Consider the following 13,438-nt stretch of genomic DNA (forward strand, 5'->3'; position numbering starts at 1 on the left):
CACACTGCAGTGTGGGGCTTCTGGGGCCTGGGACAGGCAGCAGCCCTCCTGTGCAGGTACCTTTCCCTACCCCTGCTCACCTGAGCACTCAGGGCTGTCAGCTTTGGCATGTGGTTTTCCTGAGGCCTCTGTGCTGATTTCTGTTGATCTCCTTGTGTTGCAGCTGTGAGGTGTGAGGCTGTAAGCTGGCCAGAAGAAGGCTCTGTGACCTGTGATCCTGCAGATCTCACCTATGGCTCACGCTGTGAGTTCCACTGCAATGAGGGCTACGTTGTGGATGGCCCATCCAGCACTGAGTGCACGGCACAGGGACAGTGGTCAGAGCCAACACCAAAATGCAAAGGTGAGACTTACTGGGTTGACAAATGGCAGTTTGCTGGTCACTGGGGAACACATTGAAATCCATATTCCTTTGGGGTCCTGGCTCCAGACTAAATTATGCTCCCATGTTTTCAGCTGTGAGTTGCCCTGCCTTAGAAATGCCTGCTCACAGTTCTGTGAACTGCTCCCATCCCAAAATCAAAAGAATTTGAAAATAAAGAGTACATCTACCAGTGCAAACAATAGTGCCAAAGGCAGGGAATTCCTTAATGACACTTAGCCATTTCTTTCTGTGTTTCAGTTGTACACTGTGAACCACTGAGCTCTCCTGAGAAAGGCTCTATGGATTGCTCACATGGTGCTGGGATGTTCACATACAACACCTCCTGCCACTTCAGCTGTCTTGAGGGATGGAATCTCAATGGCTCTCATGTTCTGGAGTGCAGTCACTCAGGAGCCTGGAGTGCCAGCCTGCCCACATGTGAAGGTATATTACCCGTGACTAACCACAGAGAGGTGGCACTGGGTTTCTAGTTAGATGAGGTGGGGAGGGGTGGTGGTGGTAATACCAGCCAGTGAGCCAGAACATCTAGTGAAGTCCATGAATTGAAGAAAATAGAGGAGGGGAAAAATACTAAAAGATCTTGATGAAAAATGTCGATTTCTTATCCAAAACCCAAAAGCTGCAACCTGATTTCAGGTTGTTTTGTTTGTTTTTTCATTAAAATATTTCTCATGTTGAGCTTTTTTCATATGAATAAAGACAAAGGCTTTTCTAGAGAAACGGAACCTTGTGGGAAACTCTGCATTCATCTGGTTTTCTGTGGAAAAGTTTATAGGTTTTTTAATTTAGTGTGATAGTTTCTTGGATGAACTCCTCAGCCAAAAGACCTCACAGAGCTTTTCTGTCAGGCTGCAGGTTCAAAGGACAGGAGGCTCAGCCTTGCCTTCTCATTCAAGGAAGTAAGAGCTCTGTCACTGTCCTCAGTGAGAACACCCTGAGCCTGCCTGAAATGCCTGAGGTCCTAAAACCTCAACTCCACTTACATTTGCTTGAGCAGAATTTAGATCCTTGAATAATTTCATTATCTCAACAGTACTGGTCAAAGAGGAAGATGGCACACAGGGAGTTGAAATATGAACTGAAACATGAAAAATAAAATGAGCACAAATTGCCATGTGAAGCTGGAGGTTAGACAGACCCTGGTGTAGGAGCTTGTTGCCTTGCCATTGCTTTGCAAATGGGTGGGTTAGTTTTTAGTATGCAGCTTTTTACCTTGTGTACAGGATATGTCCTGTCTCGTCAAGAGAAAACTTAAGGGTTACAAGCTGCAATTCTGATTCCTCTTGAAGAGCACAAGAAAAGGGAAGAAGTAGTAGAGAGGGCTTCAAAAACCACACAGGTCTCTTGATCTCACTGAAACCTTTTCATCCTTTCAGCTCCTGAGCTAGTCAGCTACTTTTCTGTGGGCATAGCAGCCACATCTGCCTCCCTGCTGTCCACGGCATCATTCCTCCTTTGGCTTGCAAAGCGCTTCCGAAGAAAAGGTGAGCAGTTGATCCGGGGCCACTGGTTTTATTTACCTTCCTGTGAAGTTTTCAGGGGAGAAAAAGGAATCAAAAAACCAAAAACTCCAAAGCCCTATACCTTGCTTTTTGAAAAAGTGTTAATTCCCGTCCTTTGACAAGTTCCAAATTTGTTTTCAAAGACCCACACGTGCCATGCCTGGCTTTTGGATGAACATCTGAAAAAGTGAAAAAATAGTAAAACACAAATGTGTAGAAAACAAGAATTAGATGAAAAAAGCAGCACTTTATTTATTGGTAACTGCTTCCAGGGAAAGTGAATGAGAATTTGAGATGGGGCTAATGGCACATTAATAACTGCCTGTGAGATTTATTGATAGATAATGACATTTTTTGAGATATTCAGAGTTTTTTAATAGAAGAAAATGTTTGCATGAGGGGGCTTTTGTCTTGAAATCTAATACCTTTTCTTATTCTTCTTGCAGCAAAGAAATTTATTCCCTTCAGGTAAGTTGTGTCTCAAAAAGCTACATGAAAAACAGTGCCATCCCTTTGCTAAAATCCGTTTGATATAAATCTGTTGTCATTAAAGTACTTTTCGTTCTGTATTTTACAGTAACCAGCATGAAACAGCCACTGAAGGTATTTTCCAAAGTGCTGGCCAGAATGTCTAGCTCAGGTGTTTCAGGTAAGTGCATGAGAAGGCTGCACTCCCAAATTCTCTTCCTTTTTATCACACAAGCAATCAGAGCTGCTAATTGCTATACCATTGCTGAAACAGCAATATGTGCTTTGGGGTACCTAATATGCATCTTGGCATTGCATGGAAATTCCTAACAAGACTGATGGATTTATTGCATTAGAAATAGTTATTCAGCTCCTTAAGGATGATTGTGCTTGGGGTTCTGTCCAGCTGCATATAGTATTAGTAACATTTTTGTGCAGTTTTGCTACCTGCTGCATACAAAATTCCTCTGAAATGAGAGCAAATACAAGTCTATGCCAATTTTCTGATTTATGGAGGAATTTTATTCTCTCTGCAGGAATGGAAGCCACCTTTGTCTCAGATTTCTGGAAAATGAAGCTGCATGCAAATCAGCAGCTGTCCAGATGTTTTTACCTCTTGCGATACAAAAGACCTTGTGTATTTGCTCAGAAATTTTGAGCTCAAGCTGTCGGGTATTTCCTCTGAAGACAAGCAGAGAGTAAAACTCTGGCCTTCTGGCAAAATACTGTCTACATTCAGTCATGTAGTTATGATAACTGGGAGCTTGCCATGTCCTGTCCAGATGGTGAGCAAAGAGTGTGCTGCTGCCTAAAGAGGAGGCTGGTTCCTCCTCTGCTCCACTCAAAGGTACCGAGGTGAAGTGAAGACATGCGTTATTTCACATCACTTACTACACTGCTGGAGGTGTCTTCTCTGGAGTCATATGGGTTATGCTGGCAGAAACAGAATAATCAGTATGAAAAAGTATTCATTGAATGGCTTTGAAACCATTGATCCTGGTTTTTGGAAGTCAGTTTTAGAGGATGTCCCAGTCAATAAATGTACCTGTGCAGACACTGGCAGTTATTTGGGTTTCTGCTGCATATCCCAAAAAACTTAGAGACTTTAAACCCACTGGTTTGGTTTTTTTGGTTTTTCTAATAATAGCACTAGGAACCATAGTGCTTATACAAGGTACTCTGGTTTCTGAAGGCAGCAGGTAGATCTGAAATTATCTCATCCCTGTGGGATTATGCACTGTAATACATGTATATACATATGTATTTAATTTTTAACTTTTACTGAGGATGTTTCTGTGCTGTTAACTGTAATGTAAAATACTTGTTCTTGAGTAGGTCTGTGGCCATTGATCTTGGCCCAAGTAATTTTAAAATAAATTGGAGGTGTTTGTATGGATTTCATGCCTGCATACTATTTGCAAATAAAATGGGAGCCTGAGATTTGTATGTCTAGAAAGTCTTTCTTAAATTATGTTTAAGTTATGATTATAAATTAAAAATCTCTGATTTAATCTGATATGTATTGTCCTGTTTGTAACATTATTTAATAAAATATTTTCAACGTAATGTTCCCTTTTTGGAAACGTGCATCATTTAAATGGTTTGGGTCAGCCCTGTGACTATGGCTTCAACTGCAGAATGTGAGGGCTGGGAGAAGACTGGCTAAACGTGGGGCTGTCCCTAATGGAGCTTTCCATGTTTCCATAGCGGTCAAGGACAGAGCAGCCAGCAGATGGAGCTGAGTGCCTGGAACTAGCACAGCCAGAGCTGGATCCCAAACCGGCATCCTCAGTCCTGAAAGGAAGAAGGCTCAGCAGTGTGTCCCATGAAGCTGTTGTCTGGACCAGCAGTGAGCTCTGAGAGGCGTATTCAGGAGGCAGAGGAGAGCAGAAGGAGAAGCAAGTAGGTGATGTCGTATAGGTAACAGTACAACCCCTCAGCCCATGCAGGTTTTTGCAGCCCTTTCTGCTGGGAAGTTGGCTGAGTGTGGGGGTCGTGGGCTGGGAGGTGAAAGCACAGCTCTGGGGATTAGTGTGACCTGCACTCCCACCCTGGCTGGGGCTGTAGCCAAAGACTCTGCCGTGAGCTATTGCTGAGTAGGTATCAGTGATGGCCAGACACTGCTGTGTGAGGTAGCCAAGGAAGCTGCACTGTGGCTCTCTGTAGCTGCTGCCAGGAGCCAACCCTTGATGACAAGCCATGAGGTGCATTCCTGCCCTAGGCAAGGCTCAAGAGAAGCCATTGGGCCTGTGAACAAGGGACTCAGTGGACTCACTGAGAGGTGCTGCACCACAGTGGACAGGGCCCATTGCTGCTTATCTCAAACCGATTATGGAACTGAGAGTGGCTGTCAGCACCTCCCCTGCCTTGATAAGGTGGGGCCCGACCCTGTGAGCAGATGTAGGGCAGTAATCCTCAGGTTCCCTGAGGGGACGCAGAGATTAGCCCGGAACGCCCTGTTCTGAATCCCTGCAGGAGCTGTTTTGAGAGCTAAACCACCACATGGATCCCCCAGCCTGTCCTTGTTGTTGTCCTCTATATGCATTGATTGCATGTAGCATCCTCTGGAGAGAGCTGTTTAGGCCAGCATGGCTCCCACAGTGATGCCCAAAGCAGTACAGCTTCTCCTTTCCTGACCGGAGTTGGTGCTTCTAGCAGTTTTCCCTGGGATTTACAGGGCCTTCATTGCCAGAAAAGAGACCATAAAATTATCCCCTCTCTTTCTCCAAGCCTTCATCCCTTGTGACTTCTAGAGGCAACATGAGTGAGACCACAACTGGGTGGGATTAGTCCTCTACTTCTCCCATGTATCCCCTAGGCCAGACAAAGACTCTCTGAAAGGGGTCTCCTTCCTTGCAGTGACTTTCAGGTTACATCTATCCTCAGCCTATGCCTGTCCAGAATGCTTGATTCTTTATATCCTCCTGGCACAGTTTTTCCTGCTTCAGGATATGATTTACCAGTTAGGATGGCCTGGTATGTCCAGGAGCTTCAGGAAGTCATTATATTGGAGTGGATGCATCTCTGTTGCAGTGCCTGGGAACACAGCTCTTGTTTGCTCTCTGCATAGTTCCCGTGCTGGCAACAATGGCCCTGGGAATGCTGGCTGCCAGGCAGTCCTTTAGTCACTCCATTGTGTCACTCCTCTGTGTGGTGCAGTGCTGAGCGACCACCGATGGGCCACAGGGTCTTTGCTGGAGGGACTTTCCTTATTTCATGTTGTTCCACTTCCCTTAAATTCCTCATCTCTCCCTGGGCCCACAGCATTGTTCAGAATGGGATCCGTGCTTTGCCTGGCATCTTATTTTGGAGCGGATGTGTGCTTGTGCTGTGACCTATGGAAGCTGTGAAGGTGACATTAACTGGGAGGCACGCATGTCCTTTCACAGCTCTGTGTGTTTGCTGCTTGGCAGCAAAGGGATGGTTTTTGTGTTATAACTTAACACATTCCTGATGAACTGAGCTACACAGGGTGGCTTTAGCTTTTTGCTTCTGCAGTGTGACAGAAGGGGAGTTAGAAACTTAGAAATTTTGCTAAAAGTCTCTCAGACAGGTAGCTTTTGACTTGAGGTGGATGTTTCTGTGGGCTTTGGTGATATAAGACCTGCACAGATTGAGTTTGTCCCTTCTGTTTTCATAAGCAATTAGCCATCAGTCACTCACTAGGGCCTGGCTGAAGTTGCCTTCCAAAACTCCAGTTTTCAAGGATTGGACTGGACCCAGCATTTGGCCAGCACTTCTGTCGAGAAGATAAGTCACTGCTCCAGGCCCCAGGGGCTGCCCATCCTTGCAGCTCCTTGCGTGCCTTGCTGGGGCCTGGCAGTGGGGACTCTGGAGCAGCAGGTCCCGCAGGAGTTGGTGTCGTGATCAAGTCACTGACCTGCTCAGCTCCTGCTCTGGGAGCTGTCAGAGGATATTAGGGCCAGGAGACCAGACTGTGTCTGTGCAATGCAATGTGCTCAAGCCTCTGTGAGTCTGGTTTCTGTCCTGAGTCTTGCTCCTGTTTGGATTCCTCTGGTTCTTGCAGGGGGCTGGCTCCCTCCTCTTGGCTTGAGCATGCTGCTCATGTGTGGCTGGTGGTGAGTGTTTGGTGAGGGGTCTTCAGTGCATAGACTTAGAGGAGAAAATTGTTTTTGTGAGCTCTTGGTCAAGGACAGACAAGTCCACAAGATCACTGCTCCCTGGGAGCCATAACTCACATCAAATGAGAAATATAGCCTGGGCTTGCCCATGGACAGGCAGACCAGGCTCCTGTTGGTAGTGGGCAGCAGGAGCTGAGTGGAGGGCAGAAAAGCGGGTACCAGAGCCCAACTTGTCACCACATTTGTGGAGTTGTACTATGGAGTTCCCTAGCCTGGTTTATGGCCTCACTTCTGCACACCTCTAGGGAGAAACAATCCAAATTGCACGTTAGATTTGACTAGTGGAGTCAAAACCTGCTGGATGGTTTTTGCAACTCACCTGGCTCTATTAAATCTCACCTAGAAGGGGGGCAGACTTGGCTAACACAGTTCAGCTGTGGCTCCACAGAAAGAAATCCACAGGCCAGAAAGTGTTTCTGCAGCCGATGATGGCTAATGCTTTTTCCAGCTCAGGAAACCTGCTGCCAAGAACAGGACAGTGTGCAAAAAGCACAAATGCCTCCTCAGGCAGGCAGCAGATGCCCCCGGGCAGCTGCCAGCAGGTTTTCTACCTGCCTTCCTACTTCAGGAAAGGACATTCCCTGAAAAGCCCAACAGTTGCTTTGACTTTCAGCCTGGGCCAAGTGGGACCTTCATCAGCTTCTCGCCTCGCCAGCTGCCATGAAAGCAGCGATGGCAGGTGTGAAATTGCAGGTGACTTGCTTGCTTCTGGCACTCCAGTGCTGTCATTTTTGGCTTTTGATGGTCTCTGAGTGGGCAGGACGAGGGAATTGCACTGAATTAGTGCCTTCTGGAGCAGGCCTTGGGTCACAGAGCACTTGGGTGAAAGGAAAGGCGTTAAAGGGGATATAGGAAACAGTTTGTTCAGGGCTTATTCCATAAGATGATTTCTGGAAAAGGAAGGGCTGCAATCAGGCAGGATGTATTCACTTTGGGATCTTGGAAAATCAAGCTCAGCCTGGCCCAAACCAAGAGGGAAGTATAGCACAGCCCACAGAGCGTGAAACAGTGATGTCCCCACTTTACCTCATCCTGAGTCAGTGCAAACGCTCCAGGATGTAAATGTAAAAATTATTTTTTAACACATGGTGCAATGCTGAGCTCACATGAACAACCAAGATATCCCACAGGGAAATGATACAATTTGAGCAGAAAGACAGTAGGAATAGTTCTGAAAAGTCCTATGCTAAGATAGAGAGAAAGGGTCCTCTCTGTTCCTCACTGTATTTCCTCCTCCTCCCTTGCCCCCGTTGGTAACAGGGTCCCAAGTCGGGCCCTGGGTGGAAAGCATGGCAGGCTGTTTGCCACAGGCTCTTTCCAGACTGGAGTCTGATCTGGATGGACCTTGAAGGCATCAGAGGAAAGCTCTGCAGATGAGTTAGGAGCTGCTGGGTCATTGTCAGAGAAAGAAAATCTTTACTACTTCACAGCAAATCACATTTGACCAATGCAACCCCTGCAAACAACCAGGTGTGGCTGAGGTTCTTTTATTCTGTTAAAGGCACTTGTGGAGAAAAACTCACCTGTGTTAGTAACCTGCTGCAGCTAAAGGCAGGGGATTTGGCTGGAACATTTGACAGAGATGCCATGGAGTCTTACATGAGGGAGCAGATAGACAGCCCGTGTTCCCCACTGCTCTCCCTCCTTTCCTGCAGGGAAGAACATCTCCTCCTCTGTTTTGCAAGACCCTTCTTGCTTGCCACTTGTGCTTTGCTCTCTGACTTTTTTTGTGGGTACAGCAATTGGGGTAGGGGTGAAAGACCCTTGCCACAGGACCATGGAGGGAAGAGTGGCAGTTTGCATTGTGGGGGTGATCGGTAAAGCCATGGTGAATTTTGCATGCACTGCTCAGACACACAGAGTTTGCTCAGGCTGCTGGTTTATTTGCACTAAAGGCAGGCCAGCCATTCACCTGAATGCATTTGTCACTCTGCTCTTTTGAACTGGGACAGCTGAATATTACTGCTGAGGGCAGTACAGTTCAATCTGTTCCATTTCCCTTTCCCTCTATTAGCTCTTTCCTCAGGAATATTCAGCATCCTGTTTAATTTGCCATGCCTCTAGAAGGTTTTGCTTCTGTTAAAAAAACCCAGCTGACACACCAGGAGGATAGCACTGAGAATGTTAAAAAATCCATGCCTTTCCTACAACTGAGTTTAAAGTCTGCATTTTAATTACATACTGGACATAAAAAGTTTCTGGTAAAGTAACTTTAATTACTTATAAACAAGCATCTAGCTCACTAAAGTCATATACGTGCTGCAAAGATGTCAGACACAGATCCCCATTTTCTCCAGACTGCAATTCATTCAGTTTGGATGCATTCAATTCAGAATTGGTTCCTTTAGGTGCTGACAAACGTGTTTCAAGTGCTGCCAGACAAAGCTAATAACACACACATGCACCCACACACTCACAATGGATCAGTCAGTGCTTTTGTAACTTTTTCTTCCTGTTTCCTTGTACACACACAGGGCAGATTTTGGTTCTCAGCCCATTAAATGGTGAATTATGCCTCACAGCATCCTTCCCTGTTTCCTTAGTGAGAGAAAGTCTTGCGAGTCAGCCTTTTGGTCATAGTAATGGGTGATGGAGATTCCATGGGCTTTAAAAGAACTTTATTAGTGTTCCTGCATAAGCAGGAGAAATGGAGATGGCTGCACACAGCAGATACTCAGCTTCCATGTCAACATCGAAGTGTAACTCCAGAAAGTGATTCTGCCTCAGAGAAATGCACCGTGCAATCCATGCCTCTACCTCGTGTCTAAAAGCAAATCATAGAATTGTAGCATCTTTTAGGTTGGGAAAGACCCTTGTGGTCATTGAGTCCAACCATAAACCAAACACTGTCAAGTCCCACTAAACCATATCCCTAAGTGTCACGTCTACACATCTTGTAAATACCTCCAGGAATGGTGTCCAAATGATACTGGACTCTTTAGAGAACAGCTTTGGGACCTCCTTGAGGAGAACAGAGGACCTGTACCAGGGGAATGAGATGTCCTATTCTTATCATTCTGACTGCTCTATCTGCTGCTGGATATGAGGCCAAGCAGGCCTTGCTCTGATCTGGGACAGACGTCCTTCTGTTCTCATGTCTGGAGTGGGAAAATCTAAGCCTTAGGGGTGCTGGGATGCTGTGGGAACAGGTGCAATAGGGGACCTAAAAAACAACAGATCAGAAAACATATGGGCCCACCCCAGCTCTTAATTAACCTAATTGCTGTAGCTTCCACAAGGGTCTGTGTGTTATCCTAGAGTGTTGTTTCCGGTGCAGGCAAGCCCCAGGCCCTGTGATAGAGAGCAGACACAGTAATGCTATCAGCAGCTCCTTCCTTCCCAGAAGGGGCCCAGCAGGACAGACCACCTTCATAAAATCCATCTGGTGGGCCCAGAGTGCAGGTCTTTCTGCCTAGATGTACAGCTCACCCCGCCAAAGAGGTGCTGTAGGCTTCTCTGGAGAGAGAGAGTGGGGGCAAGGAATAGGTTTGGAAAGCTAACAAGGGTTATTACAGCCCAGTGGTTTGGCTTATCTGACTGTCCTGTCAGAGGAGGTTACTGCTCATTGCTGCTCCAGGGGCAATGAGTCACTCAGACTGCACTGGTTGGCTGATAAAGTATCGAGCCAGCTCACCTGTGTGTTCAATGGCACAGGAAAACCACTGGATATTTTTAGAAAGGAATTGCGTTCCAACCGGTGCAAAGAGAACACGAACTGCTCCTTGGTTAAAGAGCACAACTGGGCTGTAGTCCTTTCTCCAGGGCTTCAGACCAAGAGAAAGGATAGTCAAGAATCTTTACTAACCTCTTTTGATGCTCAGACAACAGCAAGTTTTTTTCACTTCAGAGTCACTCTTCTTCACTGGAAGTATTTGGAGAACAAAGTCACTCCCGGTTTAGTTAAACATTTGTCTTTTCATGGCACTGAATTGTAAATAAAGCTGTTGTCCTAAAAATACTGCAGATAACTCAAAGTTTCCTGGGGTTCAAAGATGTCCTCTAACAACAATCCTTGTGTTGTGCTGCAAAGTGAAATGTGAAGTCGGTTGTCCAGATGTCTGGTACAGAGCAGCCCAGCCAGCCTGCTCTTTTTGCAAGGGAGCAGTTATCCCCACTGATGTGTTTCACTCCAGCAGAGCCTCGATCTCTCTGAAGCTCAGAGGCTGGAGATGTGAAGCACAGCAGAAGGAGCTGCCTTGAGAGGCACAGAGATGCCAGTGAGAGAGGAGGGAGTGTGCAGTGTCTGATGTGGGCACATCTTGTCTGGCCAGCCAAGCCAAATGTTTATCACCTTTGGATTCACCATCCTGCCCAGAAAGCAAAACAGACATGTAGTAGTGTTGGCAATCTCTGTAGGAACCTCCTGTCTGCCAGATTCTCTCTCCCTGCCCTCCCAGCAGGTGCCAGCTGGGTTTTTGCTTTCTTTCATCCTATGATCGTGTTTCATCAAAGCAAGCACAATCAGGGGACGCAGAGCCCAAAGGCTTACTAAAATTAGGCCTGATCTTTGGTCCTGTTTGCAAGTCATTTCTAGGCACAGTGATGTCTGACATACAAACTGGCCTAAAATCAGGGTTTGCAAGTCCTAAGTGCAGCTATGTTTGCATTATTGTTTGGAAAGTCCTTCAGAACAGCTGTGTGCCTGCTAGAACAGACCAGCAGCACACAGGCTCAGATCAAAGAGCCCCAGTGAAATAAATTTCAACAGACAAGCAGCCTACACTCTCCAAGTACCTGGGAAAGGAGGATCCTGGGAGAAGCACGGCAGCTGCAATTTTGACAGAATCCAACCACGATCACACAGTCCCCATGACTCAGTGCTGGAGTCACACATGTTCACTGTGGAGATCTCTGGGTCTTCTGCAAGAGCAAGGAATGAACAAGATGTTAAGTCCCAATTAAGTTAATGGGGCTTAAACAAATCTTTCAAGTTGAACATAGTGGTTTGTGTTTTAGTGGATCTGGATCCTGCTTAAGCTTCCCTTCCCCCTTCTTCCCATAGAGCTTCTTAAATTAAGGAGGAATTATGAACAGCAGTTCAAACCCTAAAGTGCAACCAGAATAGGTGTTTAGATCCTGTTCAAAATACCTTCAAAGAGGTGATGAATAAGAAACAGAGGTGAGGAGATAAAGCAAAAAGTGTGGTTTGTGCCTGTTTTTACACTTAGCTCGTGGTAGTTTTCAAATGAAATGTGGATGTTGGGTCTCTGTTTTGGCTGATTGCCTAACATGCCATGGAAATCAGTGCACGTTGGTAGCGCTGCCCTGGGCTAGAAGAGCATTCAGTTGGGGCTGGATCTGAAACAACAAATTATCCCAACTCTGGTCTGAGTTTTGGGCAACAAATTTGGTCCAGTTCAGGTCTTCATGAAGACCTGGATGGTCAGCAGCACTCTGCCAGGCCTGTGCTCACCTGCCTGCTGCAAAATGGCCTTCTAAATGGCATGAACCAAGGTGAAGCCAATCTCACTTTGCAGCAGCCTGGGTACACCCATGATACTCCTCTGGTGCAGAGCTCTCTGTTTTCCTTTTCACTGCTACAGGGTGTCCCCATATCCTGCAGCCCCAGGACAGGGATGGAGCACTGGTTTAAGGACTTACTCAAGGGAGCTGAAGGGATGCAAGTTCAAAATAAATAAAAAGAAGCAAATCTCCACTCTTCATTCACTTGTCCTGGAGACTGATGTCCCAGCAGCTCCCTCTGTGCTCCAGGGAGAGAAAAGGGAGATCCTTGTGTCAGCTATGGCTTGGGGTAAGGGGCAGCTTCTGAAATGGGCTGCTCCTAGACTGTTAGAGGCTTTACAGGACACCTTAAACTTCTCCTGAAAACAAATGGGCAATCAGGCCTGATGAACACTCTTCCAGGAAGCTTTGCAAGGCGGGCTTTTGTTGAGACTCTGACTATAAAGGTCTACAGCCTCCCATTTGATGAACAGACAACAGCATTTTTTTCCCCTCCTAACAAGGTTTCCTTAGAAATGGATCCACTGCTGAATCCTGAGTCTGCCTGGCATATTCCGGGGGACATCTGGCGTAAATTCTTCATTATTAGATTACATTAGTTGCAGCAATAATCATTCACATGGGATTATTACATCCAAGCTTGTCTCATCGCCTTTATCCTTTCACACATTGTCTTTCCTGGTTCCCCTTCAAAGGGCTGTTGTGAGTCTGTGTCGGAGCAAGAAATTAACTTGTTAGTAATTTATGCATCATTTCCTCCAGCCACATGTATTTAGGGCAAGATCAATAAAATATAATAAGGAAGCGGGTGGCTATTGTCACCATGGGGCTGAAATAATTCCTTTGGTATCACTGTAAATCCTTCCCTCACATATGAAAACCTGCAGTGCTGTCCATCATTAGTTTATTTTGCTAGACTCTATCAACAGGGCATTTGATTCGGCTCTTTTATGTGCTTGGAGAGCTCATGTCCTGCTACTTCTGCTCGCAGCCACACAAAGTGCCTCAAGTGGAGGTTTAAGTTTTTGAGAGAGCAGTGTTTCACAGCCTTTCTTCTGGCTCCTGTTGTGTAATTAAAGCTGTGCCATGTCACACTGGAGATTCATTTCTGGAGTGGCTCCATGCTCTGACAGCTGCTGAGATATGTTAGGTCTGAGAAAGGGAAAGGGATAGGAAGAAGGATCCAAGCACCACAGCTCAGGGCACAGAAATCTTGCTGTTTGTGGGAACTGGGAAGACAAACCTGAGTGTGTCTGAAAGGTCACTGGCAGATTCCAGGGAGTCTGGAGTCCCTGAGTAGTGATCTGACTGCTGGGCAGCCCTTCCTGGGTAAAAATAAAAGAAAAGAAAAAAAAGGAGATTGGATCCATCTTACCCAGAGCAGGGGCAATGCCTGTGGAGGGAAGAGACAGCAGACAGAGCACGCTGGATTTCTATGTCTCCTAAAGAGGATTCTCTTTGCTCACCTCCTGGCTTCA

General features: G+C 46.3%; 2 protein-coding genes across 4 annotated transcripts in view; both read left to right on the forward strand.

Annotated features, from left to right (window-relative positions):
* The window catches only part of SELL (selectin L), a 24,597-nt gene extending 21,592 nt beyond the window's left edge, over window positions 1–3,005 (forward strand). Inside the window, exons 10-16 of the mRNA XM_017815646.1 lie at window positions 3–56; window positions 164–343; window positions 623–808; window positions 1,762–1,869; window positions 2,334–2,355; window positions 2,465–2,536; window positions 2,892–3,005. Coding sequence (XP_017671135.1) covers window positions 3–56; window positions 164–343; window positions 623–808; window positions 1,762–1,869; window positions 2,334–2,355; window positions 2,465–2,522 — 608 coding nt within the window. The 3' untranslated portion in view covers window positions 2,523–2,536; window positions 2,892–3,005. The remainder of the gene's footprint in view (window positions 1–2; window positions 57–163; window positions 344–622; window positions 809–1,761; window positions 1,870–2,333; window positions 2,356–2,464; window positions 2,537–2,891) is intronic.
* Window positions 2,466–13,438, forward strand: part of RXRG (retinoid X receptor gamma) — a 48,398-nt gene continuing 37,425 nt past the window's right edge. For 2 of the 3 annotated variants that reach the window (XM_017815754.1, XM_017815755.1), the window contains exons 1-2: window positions 2,466–2,536; window positions 4,063–4,257. The gene's annotated coding sequence lies outside the window, so the exon portion shown is untranslated. Of the gene's footprint in view, window positions 2,537–3,089; window positions 3,203–4,062; window positions 4,258–13,438 lie in introns of those variants that run through there. The other variant, XM_017815756.1, reaches the window with a different exon arrangement.

Source organism: Lepidothrix coronata, unplaced genomic scaffold (assembly GCF_001604755.1).
Source record: "Lepidothrix coronata isolate B3197 unplaced genomic scaffold, Lepidothrix_coronata-1.0 Scaffold52, whole genome shotgun sequence".
In the NCBI taxonomy this organism is placed as follows: Eukaryota; Metazoa; Chordata; class Aves; order Passeriformes; family Pipridae; genus Lepidothrix; species Lepidothrix coronata.